This window comes from Pseudorca crassidens, chromosome 16 (genome assembly GCF_039906515.1).
Source record: "Pseudorca crassidens isolate mPseCra1 chromosome 16, mPseCra1.hap1, whole genome shotgun sequence".
NCBI lineage: Eukaryota > Metazoa > Chordata > Mammalia > Artiodactyla > Delphinidae > Pseudorca > Pseudorca crassidens.
In genome coordinates, this window is record NC_090311.1 from 46,791,466 (window position 1) to 46,816,736 (window position 25,271).

Sequence of the window (25,271 nt, forward strand, 5' to 3'; positions counted from 1 at the left end):
TCCTTCTGTCAGTTTCATTTCAGCATTTTCTTGTGTGTGTCTCATTTCTCATTTGATCTACTATTCTGTTTGTTGTTATGAGGTTTCCCACCGCCCCCACCTCTTTCAGAAGTTAATTACTGTAATTACCCAACTTTTAATAGCTGCTGACCTGGCATCTGCAGAAAATTTCTGAGAACATGTACCACTGCATTTCATTTGCATATTTGAGAGAGAGTGTGTGAGAGTCAGACTTTTCCTAAATTACTTATTGTGACCTGAATAGAGAAAAAGTATCCTACCAAGTGGAAGCCTCATCTGCATACTTAATTTGTCCAATTACCATCACAGGAGGAGGGAAAGTTCCTCCCCACACACTGATGTGACAACTCATGGTGTTTATCTGAAACTGGGGCTCCTCCACAGAGTCTTCATGCACTAGGAAGCGGAAGGACAGGCCACTGTCTGCTCTGCATCACTTCGTCAGTCATCCTCACGGTGGAGTTTTGCACAACGTGTTTATCAGCAACCGTCTGACTGCTAAGACCACCCAAACCACTGGCTTGGCTGTTCTCATTGCAAGTGCATTGCAGGGTATGAAATACAGCTAAGGAAGCCCAGATGCATGACCCTGCATTCTGCAAGAGCTGCAGAGATGAGAGATCTACTCATCAAACACATCTTGACCTTGAGCCTAGAAGTGAGTTTTAGATCTCCCCTCAACACCTCCATGATTTTAGGAAGTTACACAACTCTCTTGAGCTTCAAGCACCTGCAAAATGGGGGAGATTCTCATTTTAATGAGCTGTTATGAACACTGATTAATGTTCCTGGAATAGAAGTAACACTCAATGTGTATTAGTTTCCAGTATGCTCCAGGCAGAACCTGTCGTGAATACTAAGGTAAAGAAAGTAAGGTCCCAGGCTTTAGATAACCAAATGACTCAAAGACATTTGATTTAGGGGTCAAATAATTTTATCCATCAGTTAGATGCCTAAGGCAAGTGTGGTGGCTGGTCTTTAGAGATGGCCCCCAACAATTCCCCCTCTCCTGTACACGCAAGCCACCCCTCACGTCAGTAAAGGAGACATAGGTCCCTTCTTGCTGAGTCTAAGCTGAACCTGTGACTCACTTTGCCCAACAGAATGCCATGGAAGTAATGCTGGCTTGTTCCAGGCAAAAGCCTCCAGAAGGCTCGGCATCTTCTGTTTTTGTGCTTTGGGGAACCCTGAGCTGCTATGTGGCCTGCTAGAGAATCCAGGTGGAGGTGTACAGGTAGAAGCCAGATGGTGAGGGCTACATGGAGGAGAAGCCAGGCCCTACCAAGGCCCCAGACATCTGACCCAGCTGGGCCAGCCTAGGAGCCTCTCACCATTTGAGCTAGCTTGTGAAGTGCCAGCTCTGTGAGTGGAGAACCCATCTGGGTGCCCAGCTGATACCATGTGGAGCAGACAGAAGCTGTCCCTGCGGTGCTGTCTAAACTCCTGACCCACAGAGCCACGAGGAAGAACGAGACCATTATTGCTAACTTGGCAGCCCTCTGTAATACAGCGATAGATAACTAAAGGAGCAATCAAACCCATTCTAGCCCAGGTTACTGCTGTCCCATAAACGTTGAAAGATATAAAGTGCATATTCCATTTCACTATTAGATGCATCCCTACTCATTGGTTTGATAATCACTTTATCGTCACTTTCCAGCAGAGGATCAGGAACCAGATAAAGGATTCCAGTTACAAAGAGACATGTAGACATGGAATTGAGTTAGTCCTTTTTTAACTCCTGTACCTAGTTTGCAGGATTTCCTAAGTAAAACAGTCCCTTCCCTACACATCAAGGCTTTTCCTCCTCCACTCCACTTCTCACCAATTTCGGAGGATTTGCAATATTTTTACTAAGCCATTGTCATTTTCAATGATTAATAACACCCCTATAGTTGACCCTTGAACAACACAGGTTTAAAATGCACAGGTCCACTTATGCATGGATTTTTTAAAATAAATATAAGACCTGTATTTTCATTTTACAGATCTTTACCTGAGTGTAGGGAGAAGTTTATGTTCAATTAGAGATCACAAAGTGTGGAATCAAAACTAGCATCTGAGCCCTGATTCTACCCAAACTTTTCCACCTTCCTGTCCTTGGGTGAGTCATTTAGCAACTCCTTTGTTTTTGAGGCAGAGATAGTAGTACACTGTGTGAGCGTCAGCACCCTTAACCCCCATGTTGTTCAAGGGTCAACTGTAGTCACCATTTCTTCTTAAAACATATCACCTCCTTTTTAACTCCAGGACAAAACAAAGCTGGACCCGCACCCCCGTGAGCCCCCATTCTCCTATAGACGCCACTGCTGTGCAGGGGAAAGACCATAAGAACTGCCACCAGGTAGGACCACATTTAATACCAGGTCCACCAACTCAGAATCCTTAAAAGGCATGTACATTGTCTAAGACTCCGTTTCCCCACTGGCTAAAATGGAAACAATGATACTCCCCACCAAACATCTATGAGGGTAGATAATCAGTGAAAGGGTGTGGCACCGTGCCTGGTACATGGCAGCTGCTCGGTTCAAGTAATTTCCTTTCGTCTGCTACTAATTCAAGAGCGTATTTTCCAGGGCTTCCTCAACTTTGAGTTTCTTTCTCAGAACCTCTAGAGAACATATTCTCTAAATTGAGAGCACTTCCTGAGAATCTGCCTCGTTCTGTTGCTTTCACCGGTACAAGCGCACGTCGCTGCAGTAGGGCCGTCCGTGCTGCCAGGACAGGAGCTAAGAGCCACCTTGACTCCCCCCCTTCCCGCTTCCTGCACCCCGTTCATCCCAGGGCCTTGATTCTATCTCCCAATAGGTCTCCTGACTCCTTGCTCTACACACTCTCCCACAGACGCCACCATAATCAAGCTACCACCATGTGCTACCAGACTGTGGACATGGCTTCCTAACTGCTGTCCCCATTCTCTTCCACACAGCCCCATTCCCAGGCCACCCTCCATGCAACAAGAGAGATTTTTAATACAAAAACCTGATCGTGTCCCCCTCCATTCACTTGAGAGAGACTTCGTGTTGCCCTTGGGATAAAACCCCACAGCTTGTCAGGGCGGCAGCCTTCCTCCGCCTGCCCCATCGGGCACACTTCCAGCTCTCCCGCTTTGCTCCCACCCCAGACACCTGCAGCAGGCTCCTTCCCACCTGCTTAATTGCTACTCATCTTTCAGGGCTCTGCTTAAATGTCACCATCAAAGAGATGGCTTCCCTGACATCCACACCTTCATCTAAATTAGATTTAATTAGGTCTTCCCCCTCCACTTCCATTCCCATTATTCTCTGTCAGCACCCATTTTTTTCCCTTAATATCACATGTGACAATTTGTAATTGTAGATTCATTTGTGAGCTTATTTACTTAGTCTGTCTGCCCCACCACCACCTCCCGGTCCCCATCACAGATGTGGGCTCCTTGGACAGTGCTCAGTTCTCATCCTGTTAGCCCTGCATGTCCTATGTAGAGCGCCGAGCCAGGGTCACAGCCAATATCCAAGCAATGGATAAATTAATGGGGAGCAGAGGACTTCTGGTCCCACCAATGCCCAGTGCTATATGTAGCACTTATATGGGACTTGCCTCATGAAGGTAAATCATTTCATTCAGTTTTTGTTTGGCTGTTGTTTTTAGAAGGTCACATCACCAACAGGAACAATCTGTTTTGAGTGGCCATGGAAGGGTGGGCGGAACTCAATCAAGGGTCTCAGACCCACTGATACTCCCCTGCAGGAGGCACTTCATGAAGGAGGCTCTGTTCATACAGGGGACTGGAGGCAAAGGCAAAAGGGAAAGGGAGTCTCTGGCCAGAGAAGCTTAAGTGATCAGTCATGAAAAAGACAAACTCATGTGTTCACAGCAAGTACCTGAGGGTGATCTTCATGGTACAACTGAGGCAGCAGCCTCACCATGACGCACAAGATCCCCGGGTGCATGATCACAGCATCACCTTCATCCGTCCTGCAGAGAGAGGGAAGCGGGACATCAGACGTAAGCCTTCTCTTCTGCTTTCCACAGAACTTTCTGGATCTTTCTAACACAGGCCACGATAAATAACCACAGCCTACCACTTAATTATATGACCTTGAACTGATTAATCTGAGCCTAACTTCCCCCAACTGCACAATGGAGCTAACAATGCCACACTTTCCGCGTAGAGTCACAGAACAATGCCGCTGTGCACTAAGGCACAGTGTCCGGCACGGAGCAGATGCTTCACGGAAGGTAGTTCCCTGGGCCGCTACCCTCTCTCCAGATATGTGGGAGGTGGAGAAGCTCTCATTTTATATCAAACAAACACACAAAGGACCGTGTCTGGATCCCTTCAAGATGGTGTAAGCACACTCTACTCTGTCCTACCCACTGAATTAAACCGAAACCCCAGATAGAACGCATGAGCAGCTCTCTGAGGACTCTGAAAAGTAAACGGTAGCACAGCAGGAAACCAAACCCAAAGCACCATGCAACTGGTAACGTGTTTCCTGGGGCTTCCCCCTCCAGTATCTCCCGGAATGGGCTTACAAGGAGTAAGAACCGTGCACCACGTGTGGACAGAACAGACACAGCCTCCAAGAGGAGGCTCTATTTCTAGTCTAAGGAGTGGGAAAAGAGGCTCCAACAGGTCCCAGAGCATGGAGGAAAATCCCTGGAATTTTCTTTGTTGCGTTTCTCCATTCTTTCTCACTTCAGCCTCCAAGAAACCGCACAGCAGTAGCAGTGACTAGGCAGGCATCGGAAATTCTCGGGGAGGGGAACCCTTCTCTCTGACCAGAGGAACTCTGGTCCCAAGAGTCAGGCAAAATCCCCAATGTTTTTGTCTCTCTTTTTCCTCTCCCTGCTTGGCCCCAGAGACATATGCAATTGTGGGAAGTGCATGGCAGAGCAGAGAAACTAAAGCTCCAGCTTTCTAGACAGAGGAGAAGGAAGGGACCCCAGAGAGCCAGAAAGTGTCGGGAAGATGATGAAGAGGAGGAGACTTAAGAGTGAAACCACTAAGTTGTGTATCAACCTCTGAGCTCAATTCTGAGCTGCACATGTGTGGATCTGACCCTAAACCACATTCCAAAGGCTTTGAGAACTGCTCAGGAAGAGGTTTGAAAAAGTTTTAAAAATTGAAAAACCACTCGCTAAGCTAGCAAAGACAGAAAAAGACACAAATTATCAACATCAGAAATGAAAGAGAGAATACCACTACACATCCCACAGAAAGGATAAGAAAATACTACAAATAACTCTGTGCACACAAATCTGACAACCTAGATAAAATGGACCAGTTCCCGCAAAGCCACAAACTACCAAAAGTAAGCAAGAAGAAATAAATAAGCAGGACAGTTTATAGCTATCACAAAGACTGAATATGTAGTTTAAAACCTTTCCACAAAGAAAACTCCAGCCCCAGACGTTTCCACTGGTGAATTCTACCATACATTTAAAAGATAAATAACACCAATTCTATACAACTTCTTTCAAAATATACAAGAGAACACTGCCCAATGCATTTTATGAGACCAGAATTACTCTGATATCAAAAGCAGACAAAGCCAGTATAAGAAAAGAAAACTACCTGCCAACATCTCTTAGAAAAATAGGTGCAAAAATCCTCAATAAACTACTGGAAATCAAATATAACTATATATAAAATAAATAAAGCACTATGGCCAATTTGTCTTATCCCACAAATGCAAGGCTGGTTCACTATTCAAATATCAGCCAATGCAGGGACTTCCCTGGTGGCGCAGTGGTTAAAAATCTGCCTGCCAATGCAGGGGACTCAGGTTCGAGCCCTGGTCTGGGAAGATCCCACATGCTGTGGAGCAACTAAGCCCGTGTGCCACAGCTACTGAGCCTGCGCTCTAGAGCCTGTGAGCCAAAACTACTGAGGCCCACATACCTAGAGCCTGTGCTCCACAACAAAGAGAAGCCACCACAATGAGAAGCCCGTGCACCGCAATGAAGAGTAGCCCCTCCTTACCACAACTAGAGAAAGCCTGCACACAGCAACGAAGACCCAATGCAGCCAAAAAATAAATAAATAATAAAATTAAGGACTAGAAAATTGGTTCAAGATGGCAGAGTAGAAGGACATGTGCTCACTCCCTCTTGTGAGAGCAAAGGAATCAGAACTAACTGTTGAACAGTCATGGACAGGAAGACACTGAAACTCACCAAAAATGATACCCCACATCCAGAGTCAAAGAGGAAGCTGCAGTGAGATGGCAGGAGGGGCGCAATCACAATACAATCAAATCCCATTAACTGCTGGGTGGCTGACTCACAAACTGGAGAATAGTTATAACACAGAAGTCCACCCACTGGAGTGAAGGTTCTGAGCTCCACGTCAGGCTTCCCAACCTGGGGGTCTGGCAACAGGAGGAGGAATTCCCAGAGAATCAGACTTTGAAGGCTAGCGGGATTTGATTGCAGGACTTCAACAGGACTGGGGAAAACAGAGACTCCACTCTTGGGGGGCACACACAAAGTAGTGTGTGCATCAGGACCTAGGGGGAAGGAGCAGTGACCCCACTGGAGACTGAACCAGACCTACCAGCTAGTGTTGGAAGGCCTCCTGCAGAGGCGGGAGGTGGCTGTGGCTCACTGCGGGGACAAGGACACTGGCAGCAGAAGCTCTGGGAACTACTCCATGAGCCCTCCCAGAGTCTGCCATTAGCCCCACCAAAGAGCCTGTAGCCTCCAGTGCTGGGTTGCCTCAGGCCAAACAACCAACAGGGAGGGAACTCAGCCCCACCCATCATCAAACAAGCAGATTAAACTTTTACTGAGCTCTGCCCACCAGAGCAACACCCAGCTCTACCCACCACCAGTCCCTCTCATCAGGAAGCTTGCACAAGCCTCGTAGATAGCCTCATCCACCAGAGGGCAGAGAGCAGAAGCAAGAAAAATTACAATCCTGCAGCCTGTGGAAGGAAAACCACAGTCACAGAAAGACAGACAAAATGAAAAGGCAGAGGACTATGTACAAGATGATGGAACACGATAAAACGTCAGAAAAACAACTAAATGAAGTGGAGATAGGCAACCTTCCAGCAAAAGAATTCAGAATAATGATAGTGAAGATGATCCAGGACCTCAGAAACAGAATGGAGGCATAGATCGAGAAGATGCAAGAAATGTTTAACAGAGACCTAGAAGAATTAAAGGAAAAACACCTAGAAGAATTAAAGAACAAACAAACAGAGATGAAGAATACAATAACTGAAATGAAAAATACACTAGAAGGAATCAATAGCAGAAAAACTGAGACAGAAGAACGCATAAGTGACCTGGAAGACAGAATAGTGGAATTCACTGCCACAGATCAGAGTAAAGAAAAAAAAGTGAAAAGAAATCAGTCTAAGAGACCTCTGGGACAACATTAAACACAACAACATTTGCATTATAGGGGTCCCAGGAGGAGAAGAGAGAGAAAAAGGACCCGGGGAAATTTTTGAATAGTCGAAAACTTCCCTAACGTAGGAAAGGAAATAGCCACCCAAGTCCAGGAATCACAGAGAATCCCAGGCAGGATAAACCCAAGGAGAAACACCCCAAGAAACATAGTAATCAAATTGACAAATATTAAACAGAAAGAAAATTATTAAAAGCAACAAGGGAAAAAAGACAAATAACATACAAGGGAACTCCCATAAGGTTAACAGCTGATTTCTCAGCAGAAACTCTACAAGCCAGAAGGGAGTGGCATGATATATTTAAAGTGATGAAAGGGAAGAACCTACAACCAAGATTACTCTACCTGGCAAGGACCTCTTTCAGATTCAATGGAGAAATCAAAAACATTACAGAAAAGCAAAAGCTAAGAGAATTCAGAACTACCAAACCAGCTCTACAACAAATGCTAAAGGAATTTCTCTAAGTGGGAAGTACAAGAGAAGAAAAGGACCTACAAAAACAAACCCATAACAATTAAGAAAATGGTAACAGGAACATACATATTGATAATTACCTTAAATGTGAATGGGTTAAATGCTCCAACCAAAAGACACAGGCTCGCTGAATGGATACAAAAACAAGACCCATATATATATATATATGTTGTTTAGAAGAGACCCACTTCAGACCTAGGGACACATACACACTGAAAGTGAGGGGACGGAAAAAGATATTCCATGAAAATGGAAATCAAAAGAAAGCTGGAGTAGAAATACTCATATCAGATAAAATAGGCTTTAAAATAAAGAATGTTACAAGAGTCAAGGAAGGACACTACATAATGATCAAGGGATCAATCCAAGAAGAAGACATAACACTTATATATGCACCTAACACAGGAGCACCTCAATACATAAGGCAAATGCTAACAGCTGTAAAAGAGGAAATGGACAGTAACACAATAAGAGCGGGGGACTTTAACACTTCACTTACACCAATGGACAGATCATCCAGACTGAAAATTAATACGGAAACACAAACTTTAAATGACACAACAGACCAGATAGATTTAATTGATATGTATAGGACACTCCATCCAAAAACAGCAGATTACACTTTCTTCTCAAGTGCACATGGAACATTCTCCAGGACAGATCACATCTTGGGTCACAAATCAAGCCTTGGTAAATTTAAGAAAACTGAAATCATATCAAGCTTCTTTTCTGACCACAGCGCTATGAGATTAGAAATAAATTACAGGGAAAAAAATGTAAAAACCACAAACACATGGAGGCTAAACAATACATTACTAAATAACCAAGAGATCACTGAAGAAATCAAAAATACCTAGAGACAAATGACAATGAAAACACAACGATCCAAAACCTATGGGATGCATTAAAAGCAGTTCTAAGAGAGAAGTTTATAGCAATACAATCCTATCTCAAGAAACAAGAAAAATCTCAAATAAACAATCTAACCTTACAACTAAAGGAAACAGAGAAAGAAGAAGAAACAAAACCCAAAGTTAGTAGAAGGAAAGAAAGCATAAAGGTCAGAGCAGAAATAAATGAAATAGAAACAAAGAAAACAATAGCAAAGATTAATAAAACTAAAAGCTGGTTCTTTGAGAAGATAAACAAAATTGATAAACCTTTAGCCAGACTCATCAAGAAAAAGAGGGAGAGGACTCAAATCAATAAAATTAGATATGAAAAAGGAAAAGTTACAACAGACACCACAGAAATATAAAGCATCATAAGATACTACTACAAGCAACTCTATGCCAATAAAACAGACAACCTGGAATAAATGGACAAATTCTTAGAAAGGTATAAACTTCCAAGACTGAACCAGGAAGAAATAGGAAATATGAACAGATCAATTACAAGTAATGAAATTGAAACTGTGATTAAAAATCTCTCAACAAACGAAAGTCCAGCACCAGGTGGCTTCCGGTGAATTCTATCAAACATTTAGAGAAGAGCTAACACCCAACCTTCTCAAACTCTTCCAAAAAATTGCAGAGGAAGGAACACTCCCAAACTCATTCTATGAGGCCACCATCACACTGATACCAAAACCAGACAAAGATACTACAAAAAAAGAAAATTACAGACCAGTATCACTGATGAATATAGTCGCAAAAACCCTCAACAAAACACTAGCAAACAGAATCCAATAGCACATTAAAAGGATCATACACCATGATCAAGTGGGATTTATCCCAGGGATGCAAGAATTTTCAATATATGCAAATCAATCAATGTGATACACCATATTAACAAACTGAAGAATAAAAACCATATGATCATCTGAATAGATGCATAAAAAGCTTTTGACAAAATTCAACACCCATTTATGATAAAAAAAACTCTCCAGAAAGTGGGCATAGAGGGAAACTACCTCAACTAATATAGGCCATACATGACAAACACACAGCAAACATCATTCTCAATGGTGAAAAACTGAAAGCATTTCCTCTAAGATCAGGAACAAGACAAGGATGTCCACTCTCACCACTATTATTCAACATAGTTCTGGAAGTCCTAGCCATGGCAGTCAGAGAAGAAAAAGAAATAAAAGGAATCCAAACTGGAAAAGAAGAAGTAAAACTGTCACTGTTTGCAGATGACGTGATACTATACATACAGAATCCTAAAGATGCCACCAGAAAACTATTAGAACTAATCAATGAATTTGGTAAAGCTGCAGGATACAAAATTAATGCACAGAAATCTCTTGCATTCCTATATATTACCAATGAAAGATCAGAAAGAGAAATTAAGGAAACAATCCCATTCACCATTGCAACAAAAAGAATAAAATACCTAGGAATAAAGCTACCTAAGGAAATAAAAGACCTGTACTCAGAAAACTGTAAGACACTGATGAAAGAAATCAAAGATGACACAAATAGGTGGAGCAATATACCATGTTCTTGGATTAGAAGAATCAATATTGTCAAAATGACTATACTACCCAAAACAATCTACAGATTCAATGCAATCCCTATCAAATTACCGATGGCATTTTTTACAGAGCTAGAACAAAAAAATCTTAAAATTTGTATGGAGACAAAAAAGACCCTGAATAGCCAAAGCAATCTTGAGGGAAAAAACTGGAGCTGGAGGAATCAGACTCCCTGACTTCAGACTATACTACAAAGCTACAGTAATCAAGACAATATGGTACTGGCAGAAAAACAGAAATACAGATCAATGGAACAGGATAGAAAGCCCAGAGATAAACTCACGCACCTATGGTCAACTAATCTATGACAAAGGAGGCAAGGATATACAATGGAGAAAAGACAGTCTCTTCAATAAGTGGTGCTGGGAAAACTGAAAGGCTACATGTAAAAGAAGGAAATTAGAACACTCCCTAACACCATACACAAAAATAAACTCAAAATGGATTAAAGACCTAAATGTAAGGCCAGACACTCTAAAACTCTTAGAGGAAAACATAGGCAGAACACTCTATGACATAAATCACAGCAAGATCCTTTTTGACCCACCTCCTAGAGAAATGGAAATAAAAACAAAAATAAAACAAATGGGACCTAATGAAACTTAAAAGCTTTTGCACAGCAAAGGAAACCACAAACCAGATGAAAAGACAACCCTCAGAATGGGAGAAAATATTTGCAAACGAAGCAACTGACAAAGGACTAATCTCCAAAATATACAAGCAGCTCATGCAGCTCAATATCAAAAAAACAAACAACCCAATCAAAAAATGGTCAGAAGGCCTAAATAGACATTTCTCCAAAGAAGATATACAGATTGCCGACAAACACCTGAAAGGACGCTCAACATCACTAATCATGAGAGAAATGCAAATCAAAACTGCAATGAGGTATCACCTCATACCAGTCAAAATGGCCATCATCAAAAAATCTACAAACAACAAATGCTGGAGAGGGTGTGGAGAAAAAGGAACCCTTTTGCACTGCTGGTGGGAATGTAAATTGATACAGCCACTATAAAGAACAGTATGGAGGTTCCTTAAAAAACTAAAAATAGAATTACCATATGACCCAGCAATCCCACTAATGGGCACATACCCAGAGAAGACCATAATTCAAAAAGACACATGCGCCCCAACGTTCACTGCAGCACTATTTACAATAGCCAGGTCATGGAAATAACCTAAATGCCCATCGACAGATGAATGGATGAAGAAGATATAGTACATATATACAATGGAATATTCTCAGCCATAAAAAGGAACGAAATTGGGTCATTTGTAAAGACGTGGATGGACCTAGAGACTGTCATACAGAGTGAAGTAAGTCAGAAGAGAAAAACAAATATCGTGTATTAACGCATAATGTGGAATCTAGAAAAATGGTACAGATGAACTGGTCTGCAAGGCAGAAATAGAGACACAGATGTAGAGAACAAACTTATGGACACCAAGGAGGGAAAGCAGCGGGGGTGGTGGTGGTGGTGGGATGAATTGAGACATTGGGATTGACATATATACACTAATATGTATAAAATAGATAACTAATAAGAACCCCTTGTTTAAAAATAAAATAAAATTCAAAAAAAACGAAGAAAAAGATATTTCAGATATCGAAAACACAATTTAAAAAATTAAGGGCTAAAAAAACAAAACAAAAATCAGCCAATGTAACCCATCATATTATTAAACTAGAAAAAGAAGGAATAAAACATGATCATATGCAGATAAAGCATTTTGGGTTTTTTTGTTTTTATTTTTTTGCGGTACGCGGGCCTCTCACTGTTGTGGCCTCTCCCGCTGCGGAGCACAGGCTCCGGACGCGCAGGCTCAGCGGCCATGGCTCACGGGCCCAGCCGCTCCGCGGCATGTGGGATCCTCCCAGACCGGGGCACGAACCCGCGTTCCCCGCATCGGCAGGAGGACTCTCAACCACTGAGCCACCAGGGAAGCCCCAGATAAAGCATTTTAAAAATTCCACATCTGTTCATGATAAAAAACTCTCAGTAAAAGAGACACAGAAGTAATCATCCATAACCTGATAATGGACAGCTCCCAAAAAAAACCCCACAGCTAATATAATATTTGATGGCAAAAGAGTGAAGAGTTTTTCTTCAAGATTAAGAACAAGGCGAGGATGTCCCCTCTCACCACTCCTATTCAACATCACACTGGAACAACAGACTGGAAAGGAATGTATAAAACTGTCACTATTCACAGACAACATGACTGTCTACATAGAAATCCCAAGCAATCTATTAAAAAAAAGAAAACCTCCTAGAACCAATACGTGAATTAGCATGATCTCTGGATACACAGTTACATATAGAAATTAATCATATTCCTATACACTAGAAGTAAACAACTGGGAAACGAAACATTTAAAACACCTTTTAAAATAGTGCTCCAGAATAAACACATAAGGATAAATCTAATAAAAAATGTGCTGGCTCTGTATGTTGAATACTATAGACCTTGATTTTTTTAAAAAAAATCATACATCTACTGAATATACAAATGGAAAAACATTCTGTGTTTATGGACTGCAAGACTCAATAAAGTTAAGGTTTCAATTCTCCCCAAATTCATCTATAGATACAATGCAATTCCAATAAAAATCCCAGCAGGATTTTTTGTAAATATAGGCAAACTTATCATTAAATTTCAATCTGTGAACAACACTTTAAAAGTAAAAAGACAAACCACAGACTGGGAGAAAATATTTGCATCTGTACAATGGAATACTACTCAGCAATAATAATGTATGAACTACTGATACAACAAATTGGATGGATTTCAAAGGCCTTATGCTGAGTTGAAAAAGCTAGCCTCAAAAGACTAAACATTTGTACTTGCATTTATATGTTATTCTGACAAAGACAAAACTATAGGAATAGAGCAGTGGTTGCCTGGGTTTAGGAATTGAGAAAGGGTTTCATTATGAAGGGACAACATTCAGGAACTATTTGAGGGGGGTGTTTGTCCTGTATCCTGATTGTGGTGATGGTCACATGACTCTGCACATGAATTAAAACCCAAAGAACTCTACACCAAGAAAGAGACTTTTACTGTATGTTAATTGGACAAATAATAATAAGAAAGAAAGAAAAAGTCACGAGACTAATCCCAAATCACAAACACTTGATTTTCAAACATCCTGCCTCTAGCACTGAATTTCCCACCCACAGTGAGACTGTTCTTGGCACCACCAGCCCTGAAGAATGGCTAAGGTGCCAGGAGTGCTTCTAACATTTGGTGTTAATTTATCCAATTCAACTGAACAAATATTTATTGACCTAAGTATTTTCCTGGCATTTTGGATACATCTATAAACTAAACAAAGTAAAAGCCATACCTGATATGTGAGAAGAAGGGTAGAGACAGTAAAGGTAAACATAATAAATAGGTAAATTATAAATAATAAAAATTATTGTTGTTATATAATTTATACTATACTATATATAGTATTGTATGATATATATCATATGTTATTATAACATAGTATATTAATGTAATAGAATAATGAATACGCAAATTATATATTATGAAGAAAGGTGATAAATATTACTGCCAAAAAAATTAAAGCGGAGAAAAAATCAAGAGCGCTAGGGTGTAAGAAGGAAACAATTTACAATTTTAATTTGGGGGGCAGGGTTGGCTTGTTTGGAAAGGTAACATTTGGGTGGACCTGAAAAAAGGGATGCAGATATCCAGGGGAAAAGCATTTTAAGCAAAGGGAATAGCCAGTGCAAAAGCCCCCAGAGTAGGAGTATGTCTGGCATGTTCAGGGAACAGCAAGGAAGCCTGTATTATTACTGATACTAAAGCCACACGAAGAAAAGAAGAGACTAATATCCCTCATCGGTATATATGCAAAAATCCTCAACAAAAAACTAGCAAATCAAATCCAACAGCATATTTAAAGGATTATATACCATGATTAAGATCCCAGGAATGCAAGAGTGGTTCAACATAAAAAAAAAACAATCCATGCAATACACTACATTAATAAACAAAGGGAAAAAAAAACAATCACCTCAACTGATATAGAAAAAAACATTTGAAAATATTCAGTACCCTTCCATGATTAAAAAAAATGCTTGAGGGACTTCCCTGGTGGCTCAGTGGTTAAGAATCTGCCTGCCAATACAGGGAACATGGGTTCGAGCCCTGGTCTGGGAAGATCCCACATGCTGAGGAACAACTAAGCCCGTGCACCACTACTACTTGAGCCTGCGCTCTAGAGCCTGCAAGCCACAACTACTGGGCCTGTGAGCCACAAGTACTGAAGCCTGCGCACCTAGAGCCCATGCTCTGCAACATGAGAAGCCACCGCAATGAGAAGCCCGCGCACCTCAGTGAAGAGTAGCCCCTGCTCGCCGCAACTAGAGAAAGCCCGCGTGCAGCGATGAAGAGCCAACACAGCCAAAAATAAATACATTAATTAATTAATTTAAAAAAATGCTTAACCCACTGCCCTCTCCACCTTCTCCAGACCCACACAGTGGACTGGCTGGCCTAGAAGGATGACATCCTTCCCGGGTAGCAGGATCTGGTAAATACCAGAGAAGGTCTGCATGATTAATCACAACCACAGCTGCCATTTATTGAGCTCCACTGTAGAGAGAGTGTGTGTGCGCATGTGTGCGTGTGTGTGTGCTGTGTGCGTGGGGTGTGTGTGTGTCACACGTGCTGTGAAGGAGGTGGTGTGTGTGTTATGGTTCACAGAGATTAAATTAAATATTCTGTATCTTGGGAATCTCATTATATATTCTGGGATTTATATAATATATATCTTCTATTTTGTGAAAAATGTTACTTAATCGTAGTTACATAGATTACCTAATGCTTGTGAAAGCAAAGCACAGCATCTGGCACACAAGTGCTCAGTAAACGGCGGCTGTGACCATTATCTAACTAACTAACACCATTATCATCTCCAGTCCTCACCTCACAACACCCCTCAATGTGGATACTCTTATTATCCCCGCATTTGAATTGGGAAATCAAAACTCAGTAAGATAAAGTAAAAGGCACAAGGAACACTAAGGTGTAGAGCACACAGGCCTGAGCCTAAGGCCCACAGCCTCTGTCTTCCTTCTGGAGACCACAGCCCACTGTGTATGGACAGGTCTAAGCCAAGTTGCTTGCCCAAGGGGATGCCAAGTGTCAGTGGTGGGCATGGATGAGCACCCTGTCCACCACGCCCAGCCCACTGCCTTGTCCTTTACCCCACAGACTCTCTCAGGAGAGGCTGGGGTTTCACTTCCCCTTTTCTAACCATTAGGGAATGTCAAGGGTGATGTATTTCTTTTAAAGACCAAAAAATTGCTCTATTTATGAAATCTGATTCTTGTACATTTAAAAATTCCTCATTGTGAAACCAGGATGACATTTGACACAGGAGTTGTCTGTAAAGAATCAGGCCTGATGCCATCTACAAGTCAGAGCCCAAACCTTCAACTTCAGTCTATTGTGGCAGAACAAGCAAGTCATCACTATTACTGTGGAAGCATCCAGAAAAAAGCAGGACAAATACACACACACACACACACACACACACTCAGAAGCACACACAGAGGCTTTGGAGGTAGGCCTGAGTTCAAAGTCTTGCTCCATCACTTACTAGGTGTTAACTTTCAACCATGTTTCTTATCCTTTCTCAGCCTCCATTTCTTTATTGGTAAAATGCTAAAATTTGAGAGGGAATTAAATGAAAATAAGTCATTGGTGCTCAGTCCCCAGAGACATTCAACAAATGGCTATTGCTTTTCATCACCTAATACCACTTACTAAATGTTTTTGATGCTGACAAATACTTCCCTGCCCTCTAAAAGCTGGTAGGATAAGTAGAACAAGGTTCAGCACTGAGATCCTCAGTTAAGCTGCATGCTGTCCAGATGGCCAGGACAAAGGCCTCCTCAGAGAACCCTCTGCCCCTGGAATAGAGAGGTCAGGGGACCTCAGAAAGAGAATTCTCCCAAGACAAAGCAAGAAGAGAAGGGCCTGGAATCTGACCAAGGCCTAGCTACAAAGGGCAGCTGCAGCCTCACTGAGGCATTGCTGTGTCTGCAGAAAGGCAGGATGGCCAGAATAAGGATGGGCTGCATGGAGTCTGGGAAAAGGAAAATCTCGGAGCAAGACTCACAATTAAAAATCATCAACCACACAAAGAAACAAGGAAACTTCAGTTTAAAATACACATTAAAAAAAAATAGCTCTTTACTGTTTACAGGAAAAATACCTAAAGCATGAGGACACAGAAAGCTTAAAGGATAAAAAATAATTCAGGCACATACTAACCAAAAGAACACTGGTGGAGCCTTATTATTATTAGATAAAGTTGTTATGTTCTAATGGAGATTAAGAAGGTCATCATATAATGATAAAAACTTTGATACCTCTAGATGATGGAAAAATTATAAATGTGTGTGATTCTAATAGCTTCAGATATATGTAAGGCAAAAGTTAACAGATATTGGGACTTCCCTGGTGCTGCAGTGGTTAAGAATCCACCTGCTAATGCAGGAGGCATGGATTCAATCCCTGCTCCGGGAAGATCCCACATGCTGCGGAGCAACTAAGCCCATGCACCCCAACTACTGAGCCTGTGCTCTAGAGCCTGCAAGCCACAACTTATGAGCCCATGCGCCACAACTACTGAAGTCTGCACGCCTAGAGGCCATGCTCCACAATAAGAGAAGCCACCGCAATGAGAAGCCCGTGCGATGCAACGAAGAGTAGCCCCTGCTCTCCGCAACTAGAGAAAGCCAAGGCACAGCAATGAAGACCCAACGCAGCCAAAAATAAATAAATTTATTTTAAAAAAATTAACAGATATTGACAAAGCTACCATTATAATGAAATATATTTAACATATCTTAGTAGCTGATATGCCAACAATCTTAAAATTTGAACTGACAAATTTCATCTAGAGGACATAAATAGAGCATTGAACCTAACAATTGGAAAATGTGCATTATTTTCAAGCACCCAGGAATATTTATGAAAATTTACCACATTGGGGACACAAAGTCAAGCTCAACTAATTTCAAAGGATTAGCATCATACAGTCCACTTTGTTTCAAGATGACAAAGTTAGAAGTCAATAACAAAAAGATGATCAAAAATACTCTAACTTTGGAAATTTATAATTCAAATAAGATTCAAGAGTAAACCTGTAAGTCATAAGGGAAATTAGAAAATATTTAGCAGTAAATTATATTGAAAATTTGATATAATAAAACTTGTGTGATGGAACTAAAGTAATAGTTACAAGGAAATTTATATTTAAAAAGAGGACTTAAAATTGGTCTCATAACAATTAAATTAAGAAAAAGAATACTAGAATAAACCCAAAGAAAGTGGAAGGAAATAATAAGAACAAAAAAAGAAACAGAAAATCGATGTATGAGACAGGAAAAGCTGAATGCTGGTTCACAGACACATTAATAAATTAACCTCTGCTAAGAACGCTGGGGTGCTGCAGGCAAAAGAGAAAGAATACACAAATGATAGTGTTAGGAATAAAAAGTTAAAAGGATATTGTGAATGGCCTTATGCCAATAAATTAAAACAGGTGAAATGAGAACAATAAACTTGAAAAATAACTTACTATGAATCATGCAAGAATAAATTGAAATTTATTCTCACAAAAATATATCTCTGCAGAGGTGACATCAACACCATTATGGTGTGAAAAGCTCCCTTTGTCTCTCCCCTTCAGCCTACAACTAGTGAAACATTCCTAACTCCAGAAAGCTTCCTCTGCCCAACACAGCAGGATGCTGGAGAGATCCATACATCTGTACATCTGAAGGTGGATGAACTGGGACACACAGAGGAGGCAGAACCAGGGACTAGCAGAGGCAGTGCTGGGATCCTGGCCCCTGGCCACAGCTGCTGAGTCTGCAGCCCCAGCGAACCTGGTAGCAGCAACAGAGGTGGCACATGAGACCTAGGCCTCCCAGCCACAATGGCACCCATAGCCACAGGGAGCCGGACAGCAGCGGTGGCAGGACCTATGACCCTGGTCCCTCCAGCCAAAGCAGCACCCGTAACTCCAGCCTCCCCCACTCCTACCAATGACAGCAGCACCCACCAACCCAACAACCCTGGAGGCGGCAAAGGTGGCCATGACTCTGGCTTCTCCCCTTCCCCACTGTGGCAGCAGTGTCCGTGACCCAGGTGTCCCCAGACATGGTAGAGGTGCCTGCCATCCCACTGTCCCAGGCGGAAATACCAGTGACAGTAGCAACACTGGCAGCAGCAAGGCACAAGCAGTGGCAATGAGGACACCAGAGAAACCTCTGGCAGAGGTGCTGGAGGGTGGAAAATGCTGGTTCTCAAATATAGCCGGAGGCCACTCAAGAGAAACAAAAACTTGGGCTATAGCACCACCTACTGAAAAACAAAAAGAAAGGCCTTTAATTAAGAACTCGAACTGTTAGAATCAAAGTAAAAAAAACTTTATCTAAATAAGAAAGAAGTTTGCTCCTTCAAATGCACCAGCAGAGGAACAACTCATCAAGGACCATGAAAACACAGTATCACAAAAAGAAAATAACAATTCTGTAAAACTTCAAGTCACAGAAGATTGTGATCTAACTGACAGAGAATTCAAAATAGCTGTCATGAAGAAATTCAATTAGCTACAAGAAAACTCAGAAAAGCAGTTCAATGAGCTAAAGAGTAAAATTAATAAACAGAGGAATACTTTACCAAAGAGACTGAAACTCCAAAAAAGAACTAATTGGAAATTCTGGAGCTGGAGAACTCAATAAATGAGATAAAGAATGGATTAGAAAGCACTGGAAATAGAGCAGACCATATGGAAGAGAGAATGAGTGAGCTTGAAGTTAGAAATCTAGAAATGATTCAGGTAGAAGAAGAGAGAGAAATAAGATTTTTTAATAAAGAAACTACAAGAACTATCAAACTTGATTAGAAAAGGCAACATGAGGATAACGGGTATCCCAGAAGGAGAAGAGAGCTTATTTAAAGAAACAACAGTTGAGAACTTTCCAAACCTGGGAAGAAACTGGATATACAAGTCCACAAAACTAACAGAACACCCAATTATCTCAATACAAAAAGATCTTCTCCAAGACACATTATATTAAAACTGTCAAAAGTCAATGATAAACAATTTTAAAGACAATCAGAAAAAAAAAAAAGACAGTAACCTACAAGTTACCCCATTAGGCTATCAGCAGATTCCTCAGCAAAAACTCTATAGACCAGGAGAGAGTGGAATGACATACTCAAAATATTGAAAGATAAAAACTGTCAACCAAGAACACTCTACCCAGCAAAGTTATCCTTCAGATATGAAGAAGAAATAAAGTCTTTCCCAGACAAACAAAAGCTGAGGGAGTTCATCACTACTAGACCTGCCTTATAAGAAATGTTGAAAGGAGCTCTTCTACCTGAAACAAAACATCAAAAGTACACAAAACTTTGAGTAGGTAATAAACAGACAGAATCAGAAAATTGTAACTCTTCACCAGAGTTAGTTGTTAAACAATTATAGCATAAAGGTTAAAGGGGGGAAAAAGCTTTAAAAGCAACTATAGCTACTTCAATTTGGTAATAAACTCACAACATAGAAAGGGATAATTTGTGGCAACAAACATAAAAGGGGAAGAAGACAAGGACAAAATCTGTATAGGCAAATGAAGATGAGACACTTTCAGCAGAAAAAGAACTATGTAATCTCTGAGACAGTTTATACAAACCTCATGGTAACCACAAAACTAAAATCTAGAGCAGAGAAATGAAACATAAAAAAGAGGAAACTTAGAAAAATAGCATCTAAAACCACCAAATTAAAATGACAGAAAATCAAGGAAAAAGAAACAATGAAAATACAGAGCAACCAGAAAACAAAAGATTAAATGGCAGTACTGAGTCTTCACATATCAATAATCACCCTAAATGTAAATGGACTGAATTCACCAATCAAAAGACAGAGAGTGGCTGAACAGATTAAAAAACAAGATCCAACTATATGCTGTCTCCAGGAGACTCATCTCAGCTCTAAAGACAAATATAGGCTTGAAGTAAAGATATGGAAAATGATACTCTAAGCAAATGGCAGCCAAAACAAAAAAACAAAGAACAGGTGCAGCCATACTCAGATCAGACAAAATAGACTTCAAGTCAAAAAAGGTAACAAGAGACAAAGATGGACATTATACAAAGGGGATGATCCACCAAGCAGACAGAACAACTATTAATGTATTTGCACCTGATGTAGGAACACCAAAATATATAAAGCAATTGTAACAAACCTAAAGGGAGAAATTGACAGCAACACAGTAATAGTAGGGGACTTTAATACCCCACTTACATCAATAGATAGATTACTCAGACAGAAACTCAACAAGGAAACACGGGCCTTAAGTGAAACATTAGAGCAGATGGACTTAAATGAATATAGAACATTCCATCCAAAATCAGCAGAATATACATTCTTTTCAGGTGCACGTGGAAACTCTCAAGGATAGACCATATGTTGGGACACAGATCTCAATAAATTTAAGAAGAATGAAATCATATCAAGCATCTTTTCCAATCACACCTGTATGAAACTAGAAATCGACTACAAGAAGAAAGCTGGAAAAACCACAAATTTGCGGTGTCAAAATCTGTGTGATGCAGTAAAAGCAGTTCTAAGAGGGAAGTTTATAGCAACACAGTCCTACCTCAAGAAATAAGAAAAATCTCAAAAAAAAAATCTAAACTTACACCTAAATGAACTAGAAAAAGAAAAACAAACAGCCCAAAGTCAGTAGAAGGAAGGAAATAATAACAACCATAATGGAAATAAATGAAATAGAGACTAAAAAGACAATAGTCTGAAACTAAGACATGGTTCTTAGAAAAGATAAACAAAATTGACAAACTTTTAGCTAGACTCACCAAGATAAAGAGAGAGAAGGTTCAAATAAATAAAATCAGAAACAAAAAAGAAGTTACAACAGATATCACAGAAATACAAAGGATTTTAAGAGAGTACTCTGAACTGCTATACACCAACAAATTGGACAACCTACAAGAAATGGATAAAATCTTAGAATCACACAACTTTCCAAGACTGATTCATGAAGAAACAGAAAATCTGAATAAACTGATCACTAGTAAGGAGATTGAAACAGTAATAAAAAAATATCACAAAAAACAGAAGTCCAGGACCAGACAAATTCAGTGGTGAATTCTACCATTCAAAGAAGAATCTCAAACTCTTCCAAAAAACTGAAGACAAGGGAATGCTTCCTAACACAGTTTATGAGGCCAGCACTACCCTGATACCAAAACCAGACAAGGACAACACAAAAAAAGAAAATTATAGGCCAATGTCTCTGATGAACATAGATGCAAAAATTCTCAACAAAATATTAGCAAACCAAATACAACAATACATTAAAAGGATCATACACCATGATCAAGTGGGATTTATTCTAAGGATGCAAGGGTGAGTCAACATTCGCAAATCAATCAATATGATACATCACATAAACAAAAAAAGGATACAAATCACATGAGCATCTCAATAGAGGCAGAAAAAGCATTTGACAAGATTCAACATCCATTTATGATAAAACTCTGAATAAAATGAATAATGGCCATAAATGACATATATGTCAAACCCAGCCAACATCATACTGAACAGTGAGAAACAAAGCTTTTTCTCTTAGATTAGGAACAAGAAAAGGATGCCACTCTCACCACTCTTACTTAACATAGTAGTGGAAGAATTAACATTGTTAAAATGTCCATAATTACCTAAAGCAATCTACAGATTCAATGCAATCCCTATCAAAATCCCAACATTTTTCACAGAAATAGAATTTAAAAGTCCTAAAATTTGTATGGAACCACAGAAGGCCTTGAATAGCCAAAGCAATTCTGAGAAAAAAGAACAAAGCTGGAGGTGTCACACTCCCTAATTTCAAATTATACTACAAAGCTACAGTAATCAAAACATATATAAAGAAGTCAAACAGGGACTTCCCTGTGGCACAGTGGTTAAGAATCCACCTGCCAATGAAGGGGACACAAGTTTGATCCCTGGTCTGGGAAGATCCCACATGCCACGGAGCAACTAAGGCCATGTGCCACAACTACTGAAGCCCGCGCGCCCAGAGCCCGTGCTCCGCAACAAGAGAAGCCACCACAATGAGAAGCCCACACACCGCAACGAGTAGCCCCCACTCGCCGCAACTAGAGAAAGCCTGCGTGCAGCAACAAAGACCCAACGCAGCCAAAAATAAATTAATTAATTAAAAAAAAAAAAACTCACACAACTCAACAACAACAAAAATTTTCTAAATGGACAGAGATCTAAGTAGAGATTCCAGAAATGACATACAGATGGCCAACAGGCACATGAAAAGATGTTCAACATTACTAATTATTAGGGAAATGTAAAGCAAAACCACAATAAGATATCACCTCATGCCTGTTAGAATAACTATTATAAAAAAGACAGGCAACAACAAGTACTGGTGAGGGTGCAGAGAAAAGGAACCCTCATACACTGTTGGTGGGAATGTAAATAAACAGTATGGAGATTCCTCAAAAATTAATAATAGAACTACCATATGATCCAACTATTCCGCTTCTGGGTATTTATCCAAAGGTTATGAAAACACTAATTCAAAAAGATATATGCACCCCTATGTTCATTGCAACATTATTTACAATAGCCAAGATATGGAAACAATCTAAGTGCACATTAACAGATGAATGGATAAGATGTCACACACACATACACACACACACACACACACACAGTGGAATACTACTCATCCATAAAAAAATATGAAATCTTGACATTTGCAAAAATATGAATGGACCTTGAGGGTATTATGCTAAGTGAAATAAGTCAGATGGAGAAAGATAAATACAGTATGATTTCACTCATATATGCAATATAAAAAATACAAAATAAATGAACAAACAGAACAAAACAAAAGTAAACACATAGATAACAGAGAATGAGCGGATTAGTGGTTACCAGAGGGGACGGAGGGATGGGGGAGGGCAAAATGGGTAAGGAGAATCAACTGTATAGTGATGAATTGGAAACAAGACTTTTGGTGGTGAGAACACTATGGTATACACAGAAGTCGAGTTATAATGTTGTACACATGAAACTTATATAGTTATAAACCAGTGTTACATCAATTTAAAAAATGTGCAAAGACTCTAACAGACATTTGTCCAAAGAAGATACACAAATAACCAACAGGCACATGAAAAGCTTCTCAATATCATTAGCCTTCAAGGAAATGCAAATCAAAACCACAATAAGATACCACATCACCCCCACTAGGAGGGCTATAATCAAAAAGATAATAACAAGTGTTGGCAAGAAGGTATTCAAACTGAAACCCTCACCCACTGCTAGTGAGAATGTAAAATGGTGCAGTCACTTTGCATAATGATTTGGTAATTCCTCAAAATGTTAAATGTAGAATTACCATATGATTTAGCAGTTCCACTCCTAGGTATCTAGCTAAGAAATATGTAAACATGTATCTACACAAAAACTTGTACATGAATGTTCATAGCAGCACTATTCATAATAACCCCAAAGTGAAAACAGTCCAAATGTCCATCAGCTGATAAACATATAAGTAAACTGTGGTATACACACTGGAAAATTGTCAATAAAAAGAATGAAGTATTGATACATGCTACAACATGGATGAACCTTGAAAACATTATGCTAAAGAATCCAGAAACAAAAAAAATCACATACTGTATGATTCTATTTATATGATATATCCAGAATAGGCAAGTTCCTAAATACAGAAAGTAAATTAGTGGTTGCCTGGGACTGGAGGTAGGGGCAGGGGAAATGGAAAATAATGGCTAATGGGTATGGAGTTTCTTTTGGTGTGATAAAAATGTTCTAATCGATTGTGGTAATGATTGTATATTTCTTTGAATATACAAAACAAATTATTGTACATTTTAAATGGGTGAATTTTATGGTGTATGAATTATGTAAAAGTAAAGCTGTTTTTTAAAAAGGTAAAAAAACAACAAAAAAAGAATAAATCTTCTCTCAAGAAAACGTCAGGCTCCTGAGATTACACTGGCAAATTCTATCACATAGCTAAGGAACAGAAATAGTAGGACTTCCCTGATGGCACAGTGATTAAGAATCCACTGCCAATGCAGGGGACACAGGTTCGAGCCTGGTCCGGGAAGATCCCGCATGCCTCAGAGCAACTAAGCCCATGTGCCGCAACTACTGAGCCCTCAAGCCACAACTACTGAAGCTCGCATGCCTAGAGCCCGTGCTCCGCAATAAGAGAAGCCACTGCAATGAGAAGCCTGTGCACCACAATGAAGAGTAGCCCCACTCGCCACAACCAGAGAAAGCAACGAAGACCCAATGCAGCTAATTAATTAATTAATTTTTAAAAGAAAGGAATAGAAATAGTAATCTTTCCATAAACTCTTCCAGAGAATAGAAGAGGGAACACTGCCCAATTTATGAGGGTAACACAAATTTCATAGTAAAAATAGTCAAGAAAGGAGTGTGAAAGGCTGAACTTTCTCAAGAACAAAAATTCTTTTCAAAAATTAGCAAATCAAATCTAGCAATAATTATATCATGAGCAAATTGTGAAGGAATGCAAGGTGAGAAAACTAATCGATTTACCAGATTAACCAATGTAACAGGAACAATCATATGATTATTATGGTAGCTGGAGAATTGACATCCATCCCCCTCACCACCAACCCCCGACATGTCTGGCCAAAGGGGGCTCTCTTTGGAGAAACACGTGCAATGTCTTTCAGAAGACTGTCCTGTGGTGTTAAAGGCAAGATGACCTGGAGAGATGGCAGGCAGGATAGTTTACTGAAATATTTGTGTT

General features: G+C 40.1%; 1 protein-coding gene across 2 annotated transcripts in view; it reads right to left on the bottom strand.

The window, feature by feature from the left end:
- The window catches only part of WDFY4 (WDFY family member 4), a 280,347-nt gene that overhangs the window by 205,486 nt on the left and 49,590 nt on the right, over nt 1-25,271 (bottom strand). For both annotated transcript variants that reach the window (XM_067710249.1, XM_067710248.1), the window contains one exon: nt 3,885-3,978. In XM_067710249.1, the coding sequence (XP_067566350.1) occupies nt 3,885-3,978 (94 nt within the window). The remainder of the gene's footprint in view (nt 1-3,884; nt 3,979-25,271) is intronic.